Raw genomic sequence first — 11,631 nt, 5'->3', positions numbered from 1 at the left:
ATTTCCAAGTATGAATTTTTCAAGTAAAAGCTTGCCACTGCTAGTCTCTAGCAATACCATGATTTTGGCAGAGGTCCAGAAAGCATCATCATGTCTTATTTGTCATTTGACAAAAACTGAAGGCGTACAAATAATTCAGTTTAAAAAATCTGAGTCAGGATAATGGAGTTCGCCTGTCTAGGGAAGGAACTCCCAGAATGAAAACTCACTCCACTTATGCTGATCTTAAGCAAGTCTAAAATTTACAGTCTTCATTCTCTGAGGCATTAAGAGGTGCAGTTGATTTGCCTGGGGCAACATACCTCAAACAGCACTGCATACTGGGTCTTCTTGATTCCAAGGCCATCCTTTTACCCTAAATGCCACACTACCTTTCATAGTTAAGTAAAAATATACTGTAAAAATGTGTTATTTTTTCCATAAACCCTCCAAAACACATGATCATATATTACTAAGAAGAATTTTGTTCCCTAAATTTCTAATTATTTTTCAAGTTTTGAAGACATAATAGTGTCTTCTTATAACAAATGCCATTATCCATTTTTTTCTTTACAAAGTCAATATATTAACTTCTAATTAGCTTCCACTTCAACTACCTAAATTTAAGGTAACAATGTACTGGTTCTATTAAATGGAGAAATGGCGATTCTCTCCCAAACCCCCAAACCCCACCCACTGCCATACTGAATTAGGTTCAAAGTGTGCAATTTAAATTACCGAGGAAATGCAGTCCTCAGACCTGTCATTCACTGGCTTGGCATACAAATTAAAATGCATGGATTTTCTTAGAGGAAAAAATATAGTTCCTTAGTAAGCATGGACATGATACATGGCACCTGCTTCTTTGCATTTAAGTCAACGTCTAGGGAATAAGATTCAAACTCTGTAGCCACCTTCCGATTGACTCTGGTAAGGATTTGCATTATCTCAAGCTTGTGAGCATACTGTTTCAGCATTGTGCAAAGTGACTGGATAAACCATGAACCATATGTTTTATTTCTCCAAGAATAGTAGCCTACAAAACAACAAAACCCACAAACTGTCAGAAAATGACAATTATTGAAGCTGATGTCACAAATAATTACATGAAGTTATTGAGAAAACTATCCAAAAAACAAGTATGGATTCCAGTAGGCTTCATGGACCATGGGAGGAAAAAATCCTCTTTATACATTGGGACAGTGATATTGATGAAGTGGGAGAAAAAATGCTGTGTACAGCCTTCCATTCCCCATATCACCTCCTCTTTTGGTAAAGAAATTCAAGGAGGACTGCCTTTGTAGGTGAACCCTCTCAGCCTTGGGTCCCCCCACTGCCCCTCCTTCTAGAGCTTTAGCACAGTGCCTGGCACCTGGCAAGCCCTTAATAAGCTTGGTGACTTGACTCACTCAGATTTCTACCTGCTAAACTCCATTTCCAATGGAGAGGATCAAGTGAACAAGCCAAAGACAGAAGCAATACCTCTTTCCCTTTCCCCACCTGCTCCAATTCTAAGAAGTAGATTATTGTGTTATTTGGTTCCATCAATTTCATAATAATCCACCTGCTCTATCAGACACACTGCTGATATTAACAGAATGATAATGACCACCAGCTCTTTGTCTAGTCCTTGACAAGGTTCCCATGCATTCTCTCTGTTGAGAGGCAAAGTCACGGGTAAATCAGACTACCAAGCTTGGGTTCAATTCCTGCCTCAGAGGGTAGTGAGTGAGTGAGCAGGGGGCCACGGGACTAAACTTCTAAGAACCTCAGGTTCCACATCTATAAAATGAGGACTATACAACTTGCCGAACCTTCTGCAAAGGGGTGTTAGGAAGGCTGTTAAAATTGTTAATAGAGGGGGCAGCTAGGTGGCGCAGTGGATACAGGAGCGGTCCTGGATTCAGGAGGACCTGAGTTCAAATCAGGCCTCAGACACATAACATGTACTAGCTGTGTGACCCTGGGCAAGTCACTTAACCCCATTGCCTAGCCAAAAAAAAAAAAAAAAAAAAGATTGTTAATAGGAATATTTCATCCAGGTTAGTATCAAGTATGATTACTCCTATTTTACAAAGTACAATGCTGAGGCAGTGAGAGGTTAAATGTCTTGCCTATGGTCACCAAGCTCTTACATGGCAGAGCCAGAATTTTAACTTGGGGCTTCTGATTCCCAAGCTCCATGGCTGTTATACTATGCTACTGTATTCACTTTACCACTAGAAGCATAATCATGAATGCGATTTATTTTTAAGAGCTGAAGTCAAGGGTCAATCATATATAAGGTCTGTGATTACTGGACACAACAAAGTTAACTGGATCCCATTGGAATTAAAATAATGATGACAGCCTTTGTAATACTATTCTCTAACCGACTTATAACTCTTCCTGTAAGCATTAACACACACAAAAATCAGTCTCAGTGTGATCAAAAATCTGCAATATTTTCATAAATACCAATTTTGCACAACTCTTTCTTACCTGGGGCTGTAGAATATGCATATAAGAAGTCTGCCTCAACAGGTATTTTCTGGCATGTTACATCATCATCAGTGCCACTGTCTGTTTCAACACCACAATCCAACTCTGTGCCTCTACATGCCTAGTTAAAAGAAAAAATCAATTACCATGCGTGAAATCTAGAGTAAATTTTTAAAATTTTGAAAATCATTAGTATATGCCTATTGGGCTTCATTTATATTCTAGGTCAGAAAATCCATGTTTTCTTTTGAGGAAGGCCCTGAGGGTGGCCACGTGAGAGGGGACCTCTACCAACAACCGGACCAAAAAAAATGTACGTCCCTCCTAGTGATTGGTTCAGTTTCAAGGACTCCAAGAGACAAAAATTTTTAGTCATTTGTAACTTGGCCAAAAAAAAAAAAAAAAAAATGTGATTTCTTAAAAACGTACAGCCCATTAGGTTTCGATTTTTCTAGCCATTATTTTTTTTTCTATCTCTGCCTCCCAGAATCAATAGCCAAGTGTTTCAGAAAACTGCTCCTGACTTGGTCTGACATGTACTAGGCCATTCATCCTTTGTGATTTTAAAAGGAGAAAGACATATGCAACTAAACCCTATGTCCTATTATTTGAAATATATTAACTATAAAACATGGTTATGGTAACTGTTCATACTGTGATCAAGGTGCATTTGAGTATTTCTATAGGATTGGGACTGGACCTCTGATTTCATTGATACAGGGAACTCCCAGGTGAGGAAACTCTCTTTACCAATGCAGGTTAGCACTTTAATCTTTGACAGTGGCCTAGAACCCTGTGAGGTGTACTGATGTGCCCAGGGTCAAAAAGCCAGTGTATGTTAGGCAGCACTTGATCTCAGGGCTCCTGGTCCCCAGGCCAGATGCTCCCTCCCTATCTATTTTATACATGAAAGGAAATCATAAATTCCAGTCTTTGTCAGTGGAACAAAATAACAATTTATCTTAATTATTTAGAACTATTGAATAATCAGAAGTAATTGATTATTTTAAGAATAGAAGCAAGTAGGTTATTAGCTTGGAATCTACAATCTCAGAAAAGAAAAGTGACTTCGTGTCACCTACTCTAACCTGCATCTGATCAGGAAGCTCTTCTGTTACATTCCTGGTAAGCAATTGTTCAGCCTCTACTTAAAGATCTCTCCTGAGGCAGCCCAGGACACTCTTGAACTTGGACACACACACACACACACACACACACACACACACACACACACACACACACCCCCACACACCATACACTCCTTATACTGAGATAATATCCACCTCTCTTAAACTGCTTCCCACCATCCCAGATTCTGTCCTCTAGGGCCAAGCATAACAGGCCTAACCTTTTTAGATGACATGCCCTCAAATGCCTGTCATGTCTGTGTCTGTCTCATCCCCTCCCCTTTAAGGACACACACCACAACACACATGATGTGGATCTGAGTCCCCACACCAGCCTGGCCACACTGCTCTAACTGTCCTCTAGCTTTTTAGGATCCTTCCAAAAACACGACATTTAAAAAGAAATACAATTTTCTAGGTGTGCTGGGACCTTAGTACGTCCTATACACTGATATGCCTAAACATGGTATAGGTATTTAACATGTATCTATGATGTGCTGGTCACCTGTCTTAAAAATCAGATGATTCAGGATCTTCTGGATTTATCGTTGACAAGGTTGGAAGAGAGAAATGGAAATCAATAAACCAATAGCTGAATTTCATTTTTATTCCTACTATTCTTTGTTCAGTGGAGGTTTCAAATAAGAAACAGCAAAGTTCCTAAATTAAGGTATCCTTGGGAATGAGGAAAGCAAAAGGACATTTGGATATACCACAAACTGAATAATCAATCCCCAAATAATGTTTTACCTGAATAATAAAAAGCTTTGGTTTTCCTGTTAAACTTCTACATTTATACCCTTTAAAGAAAGATGTTAATCTTTTCAGTTCAACAGATCCATCCGTCCCAAAGATGATTCCTTCTTCACCATGACTTAGAATCACGCAAACAAAACTGCTCCTTTGGCTGTGATCTTCTTTAGAAACTTGGAATACATTTAAAACAAAAACAAAAAACACCTCAGAACCAGTTCTATGGGAATAATCAAATGAAAGAGAATTGGATTGGGACCTTAAGAGGTCCACTGGTTCAGTTCTTGCTTTCAGAAAGTGAGGTACATTTCAAGCATTCCACAAAGTTAGAATGTATTCATACATAACCTTGCAAAATCTCACCCTTTCTTCCACTGGGTTATGTTTACTCATGAGTGTCAGCATCTAACTCATAGTCATTCTATAAATTATTACTTACCATTGCACATTAATTCAATTATTTCTTTACATGTCAGGTCATTTTTATTCCTGACTTCATATTTCAAGCTCTTGAACGTATCCCTGAGGTTTGCTGCATCTACATCTGTACCAGAACGAAATGACATGCCTTTGAAAAGAAAGAGAACGTTTAGTTGCAGTTTCAAAAGAAACTATTGCTTTGAAAACAAGTGAGCAAAGATGACAATAATGATAATAGCTAGCAATTACTAAGTACCTATGATGTGCCAGGCACTACGCTAAGCACTTTATAAATGACTTGCCCAGGGTCACAAAGCTAGTAAATGTATAATGCTGAATTTGAACTCGGATCTTCTGGACCCCAGCCTCAGTACTGGTCAATTTTGCCATAAAGTTTTAAAGGTGTTGCCCAACTGACAAAACGTTAAAGGATAAGAACAGGTAGTTTTCACAGGAAGAAATTCAAGCTAGCCGTATGAAAAATGTTCCAATTTATTAATAACTAGAAAAATGCAAATTAAAACAACTCTTAAGGTTTCATCGCACACCCATCAGATTGGCAAAGTTGAAAAAGATGATAAATATTGGCACACTTGTGGGAAAATGGGCAAATCAATGCACTGATGGTGTAGCTGTAAACCAGCTCCAATGTGGAAATTTGGGATTTCCAGCCAATGAGGAAAGCAATTTGGAACTAGCCTGCAAAAGTTACTAAGTTGTGCATATTCTTTGATCCAGTGGGTATATAGGCCAATTCCATCCTTAGATGTATACTCCAAAGAGATCAAAGAGGAAAGGGGCTCATGTGCACAAAAATATATTTATCTACTCTTTTCATGGTGCCATAGCCATAGAACTGGAAAATAAGGATTGCTTATCAATTAGGGAAAGCCTCAACAAATTATGGTCTATGAATATAACGGAATACTGTGATTGTGCTGTAAAAAATGATGAAGGGGACAGTTTCTCTGAAACCTGGGCAGCCTTGTATGAGCTGATGCAATGTAAAGTGAGCAGAACCTGGAGAACAATTTATATAACAGCAACAACACTGTAAAGACAAACAACTCTGAAAGACTTAAGAACTGTGATCGACACAATGACCAAGCATGATTCATGATGAGACATACTAGTCGCTTTCTCATAGAAGAGATGGACTCAGGGTGCAGAATGATTAATTTTTTGGAAAAGGCAAATGTAGAAATTTGTTCTAAACTACACATTTGTACTAAGTGTGGCCTTTATTCTTTCTTTTTCAAGACGGGAGGGAGGAGGTAGAGAAGAGAGATATTAATTAAAAAACACATTTTTTTTCCCAAAGAAACAAAGTGACCAGGTCAAAGGTGGAAACAATTCATAATCCATTCTCTTGAATACAAAGAACATTGTAAAGACAAGTTCCAGTTGGATCATAATAATAAAAGTTCTCATTATTCTACTAGAAAAATCCTGTAACTACGTAGCAGTTACAATAATTTAGTTCACTTAGTGCACAATTTAACTCCTATTCAGTGTAATGTTCTCTGATTATTTCCCAAGATAATTAACTGCCTTCTGTTAAGGACCTGCTAATTTTTTTTTTTTTTGCATTACCTATACCTAGCAGCTGGCACAGAGTAAGGGAGACAGAAGGTACCCAAATTCTTTAATAGAAAGACTAACTATTGTTTTAAACCACAAGACTTTATTTTTCACATCATTTAGTAAGCTACATACACTTCAGATGATATTTTCATGACAATATGCTGGTCTTAATCTGAGACCCTGGGAAATCACCAACATGGTGGTGGAGTCAGAACACTGAGGCCCATTTCTGCCTTTCACTAGTTGTATAACCTTGGCCAAGCCAATCACCTAACCTCTCTGTGCCTCTGTTTCCATCTCTGTAGAACAAAGGAGCTGGATCAGACAGTCAGTAAGAGAAACTCAAATGAATCTGTAACCTTGTTCACCTTCAAAACTATTCCTTAATAGTGTGTTTTAGCATATGAAAGGTCAGTTTCTACAAATGAGGGAGTTCAAGTAGATGATGTCTGAGCTCCCTTCCAGCTCTCTATCTATGACCCTTTGAGCATTCTAAGTAAAGGCTGCAAGGAAACCCTAAGGAACCTAAATTCTGCTTGTAAAACATTTTAAAGAGATGATCAGGTTTTTAGTTTAGCCACTAGCATTAGTGTTGTTGCCCAGTCTCTAATGCAAAAGTAGTTGCAAGTGTTTGAAAACATTAACTTATCCACTGTCAGTCATGGAATGTGGGGAAAATGAGAAAATATTATGATACATACCAGTGTTTGGATGAAAATTTTCATTATTGATTATTACACATAGCCCCATTTCTGGATAATCCATTTTATAGCTGTCTGATGACAGACCAGATTCTGCTGACTTGCTACCATGGAGGATCTTTCTGTTTGGAAATGAAATAACATGTTCTATAACTGGTAAGTCCACAAGTTACTCTTGATACTGAGAAATTTTCCATAATCAACCAAAAATATTTTGTGTAGTTTTAGAAAACTTTAAATTAATTGGATTTAATTTATCAATAAAACATTCAAGAAGAATCAGCCAATTCATTCAGGTTAATTGACAAAATCTTGATAAAAATTATTTGTGAAATCCACAAGAAATGTAGAAAATGTGCAAATAAGACTGAGTTTCCAGTAAAGGATTCTATTTATACTATTAAGGTCAATTAATTAGGCTGGTGCTTAATCATGGAAGAAGTATTACAAATAAGGTAATGTGGAAAAATCGGTGTTACATACAGCAGAATATACCAAAACTAGTACACAGTTAAGAAAATGAAGGCTTTACACAGATAGATTATACAAAGTCATCACAAATATTAAAATTAATGTGTTTGATTCAGAAAAGGGCCCTTCAGACCCTCATACAAAGCAAGGAAATATATTCTAATTAGAGAAAAATCATAGATCCAAGAAAAGAAGTATAGCAATATGGGAATATCTAGTATTCAATATATCTCAATAGCATCTGAGGGCAAGACTCTTTTACTAATCTTCAGTCTTTCCTTACCTCTACTCCTGCTTTCCTGCCACCTGAAAATAACATCTATGTTCCCCCATCCTCAAAAACACCCTTTCCCTTGATCAGTCCATCCCTGTTAGTTATCAGCCTACATATCTCCTTCCATTCGTGGCTAAATTCCTAGAGAAGGCAGTGTGTGCCTGCCTATAATGTGTGCCTCCATTTCTTTTCCTCTCACTCTCTGCTTAATTCTCTGAAGTCTAGCTTCCAGTCTTATGATTCAACTAAATCAGATCTCTCTAATCTACTAATAATCTGTTAATTGTTAAATCTAATTAACCTTCTTAAAATCATCATCCTTGTTCACTACTCTGCATCCTTCAACATTGTTGGTTACCCTCCTCTCCTAGGTTTTCATGGTAGTGCTCTTTCCTGGTTCTCCTCCTACTTCTCTGATATCTGTTCAGTGTCTTTGGCTGAATCTTCATCCAGGTTGCATTTACTAATGAACTGGGAATCCCCAACACTGTGTCATGGGTCTTCTTCTCTTCCCCCTCTATAGTAATTTTTTTTTTTTGGTGATCTCATAAGGTCCCACGATTTCAATGATCATTTCTATGCAAGTGATTTCCAGACCTACATATCCAGCTCTCCCCTTTCCCCTGACCAGTCTTACATCTTTAATCGCCTCTTGAACATCTCAAACTGAATGACACCTTAAATACAACATGTCCAAAACTCAGTTTATTATCTACCCTACCCACAATCTTCTATCTTTGTTACATCTAACATATAAATCCCCTCCTCTCCTCTGACAGTGCCACCAACATGATAGATGCCCTCACATCACCTCACACCTGCATTATTGAAATAGCCTGCTGCTTGATCTTCTGGTCTTCTAAGTCTCTTCCCACTTCAGTCCATCCTCCACTCAGCTGTCAAAGTGAGCTTTCTAAAGTGCAGGTCTGGCCGTGTCACACCACCCCACCCTTCCCCACTTCTCCCAATCCCCCTTCAATAAACTTTAGTAGCTTACTATTGCCTCTAGGATCAAATAGAAAATCTTCCATTTGCCTTTTAGAGCCTTCATAAACTAGTCCCTTCCTACCTTTCCAGTTTTCTTACCCCTTACCTCCCTCTACATACTCTACAACCCACTGACACTGGCCTCTTAGCTGTTCCTCACACAAGACACTCTTATCCCCTCTCAACTGCTTTATTTTTAGACTGGGTCTGCCTGTCTTACTCAGGCTGGAAGGGCCCCTGCCTGATCCCATAGACACTCTGACCTGCTCTCTTCCCAGCTGGACTGGTCCACTCCTCCTTAGGCATACAAGTGGTGCCCTATTCCCAGGGGCTTTCCATATTGGTGCCAGACTTAGTAAAGGCATCTGCTTGACTTTAGCCCTATTTCAGCTCAGAGCTTTTGAAATCAAAAGATCCATGAGCCCCAGCCTCCCAGTAGCACAGACTGCAGGACTGGGCCATCAAGCTCCACTGGCTAACTGTGCATTTTCACTGGCTATCCCCTGTGCCTACAGTTCTTTCCCTCACTGCCTTGGCCTCCTAGCTTCCCTAGCTCCATTCATGCATCAGGTAAAATTCTACCCTCAGTAAGACCCCTTTTCTGATCCCCCTTAATGCTTGAGCTGTCCCTCTGTGCTAACCTCCCCTTCATTCTCTATATATCTTGTTTGCACATACATAGCTGTCAGCTCGAGTCTCATTCGACTCTGAACATCTGGACAGTAGAGAATATTTTTTGTCTTTCTTTGTATTTCCAGCATTTACAAAGAGCCTGGCTCAGAGTAAGCACTCAATAAAAGCTTGTTAACTTAACTTGTGTTAGAATTTGTATAGAGTATTTGATGTGCAAAAAAGTGCTGAGTCATCAAAAAGGTTACCTTTATTTAGTATCTTCTATGTTAGTGAGGAAGAAAGTACCATGCCACATAAAAACTAGTCACAGATTTAGAGTTGATGGTGACCTTATGGGCCACTGAGTACAGCTCCCTTGTTTTACAGAGAGACAAATGAGGCCCAGAGAAGTGACTTACTTAGGCTCACAGACCTAGTAAATATATATTTTTTCAGACTAGAAGAGGAATTTAATTTTGTACATGTTGAGCTTGAGGTGTCAGAGAGATAATCAGGAGGCAGTTAGAAAAACACAGGACTAGGGGCAGCTAGGTGGCGCAGTGGATAGAGCACCAGCCCTGAAGTCAGGAGGACCTGAGTTCAAATCCGGCCTCAGACCAAACACTTGTCACTAACTAGCTGTGTCACCCTGGGCAAGTCACTTAACCCCAATTGCCTGTTAAAAAAAAGAAAAACACAGGACTAGAACCACTGGGAAGGACTGAGGCTGGAGCTGGTCAATTGGAGAATCATTTTCAAGATGAATTGAAGCTACAGAAAAAGAGCTGTGGAGAAAGAGTGAGGAGACACCCAGGAAGAGCACCATGGACAAAGCCTAGCCAACTAGAGGTAGTACAGTGACTTTTCCTGTCAATTTAACAGATCACATTAGCTTACTTGTGGAAATTTTAAAACTTGTTTTATTATGCTTAATACTAGTTATTAAATTTTTCAAGAAGATCCAGAATTTGTATGGAAACACTTACAGTCCTGAACTTTTGGTGGGTTTTGAATCTACTGTAATTTCAGTATTTTCCATGGTACTTCTATTATTGACTAGAATACACAAAAGAAAATAGAAAAGTTAATCAAAAGTACTCACAGAAACATCTTTTTTTTTTTGGTGTACAAATTCTTTAAATAATTACTCTTTTAGCTTTATGTCTCTTCTTTTTTTTTTCTTTTTTTTGTGAGGCAATTATGGTTAAGTGACTTACCCAGAGTCACAAACCTAGTGAATGTTATTTGTCTGAGGTCAGCTTTGAACTCAGGTCCTCCTGACTCCAGAGTTGGTGCTCTATCCACTGCACCACCTAGCTTCCCCCTTTTAAAAATTTTTTTTAATTTTTAAAAAATTTTTTCGGGGGGGGGCTAGGCAATGGGGTTAAGTGACTTGCCCAGGGTCACACAGCTAGTAAGTGTCAAGTATCTGAGGCCGTATTTGAACTCAGGTTCTTCTGACTCCAGGGCAGTGCTCTATCCACCGTGCCACCTAGCTGCCCCCATGTCCCTCATTTTCCCCAGCTCCCAGCAAATCATCTTGTGTTTCACAGAACTAAAGAGTCTACTCATTTAGGGAGCCAACACTCTGTCTAGCATAAAGGTAATGCAAAATTACTGTTTATTTTTCTTAAATAGTTAAATTGTTTGTGGAGGAATGGGAAAGGGAGTCAATAGCTTCAGTGAATTGAAGGATATCTTCAACATATCTTTCCAGAAACAAAAAAGTTGTCAATGTCATATTGGAGAAACTCAGTTTGTATTCATCCATTCTCTGTACTAATGTAGAAATCATGAGAAAATGCCTGTGAAAAATAAAGTTCACCTCACTGACCTTACCTAAGAGAAAGGAAGCTATGAAGTAAGAACCTGAAAAGCATTTCTGCAAGCACCCTGTGTTTTAAGCAATATTGGTAGCACTTGGTGTAAGAGATTGCAGTTGTAATGGATACACTGGCAGTGGGACCCTGGACTTTGTAGCAACCCTTAACTTCTCATTGTCCCAGATAATTAAGAGGGGAGAAGGTACCCACCTGCATCAGTAGAGGGGTCTTCCTCAGCAGGAGATCCCTATATCAGTTAAATCCCAGGTCCTCCCAGAAAGTCCTTAAATTAAAACCTGTATCTGTTTATTAGTATTTTTAAGGAACAAGCAGCTCTAAGCATTTCTTTTCAAATTCCACTCTTTTTTTTTTTTTGCTGTTTTGCTAAAGGTCAGTGGTATAAATAATTGATTTATAAC

The 11,631-nt window shown here is 38.7% G+C and overlaps 1 protein-coding gene across 1 annotated transcript; it reads right to left on the bottom strand.

The window, feature by feature from the left end:
- Positions 1-761: 761 nt before the first annotated feature.
- On the bottom strand, positions 762-11,269 carry CASP3 (caspase 3). Its single transcript, XM_027837459.1, has 6 exons — positions 11,229-11,269; positions 7,046-7,167; positions 4,780-4,908; positions 4,338-4,513; positions 2,461-2,581; positions 762-1,015 (listed from the first exon to the last, which is right to left on the bottom strand). The coding sequence occupies exons 1-6, from the start codon at positions 11,267-11,269 to the stop codon at positions 786-788; spliced, it is 819 nt and encodes a 272-aa protein (XP_027693260.1). The 3' UTR covers positions 762-785.
- Between the last annotated feature and the right edge of the window lie 362 nt (positions 11,270-11,631).

This window comes from Vombatus ursinus, unplaced genomic scaffold (assembly GCF_900497805.2).
Source record: "Vombatus ursinus unplaced genomic scaffold, bare-nosed wombat genome assembly UNPS02014821.1, whole genome shotgun sequence".
Taxonomy (NCBI): Eukaryota; Metazoa; Chordata; class Mammalia; order Diprotodontia; family Vombatidae; genus Vombatus; species Vombatus ursinus.
Note: the sequence above shows the minus strand (reverse complement) of the source record. Positions and strands in the feature narration are given on the sequence as shown.

Bases quoted from the DNA above. Each gene is read 5' to 3' on its own strand.
- CASP3 (XM_027837459.1), bottom strand. From the start codon at position 11,269: ATGCTTTTCAGGTTCTTACTTCATAGCTTCCTTTCTCTTAG. The intron at 4,514-4,779 runs GTAAGTAATAAT...ATGTATTCCAAG, and splicing joins AATTGAATTAATGTGCAATG to TTTCTAAAGAAGATCACAGC. The intron at 2,582-4,337 runs GTAAAACATTAT...TCTTTTAACTAG, and splicing joins CAAAGCTTTTTATTATTCAG to GCATGTAGAGGCACAGAGTT.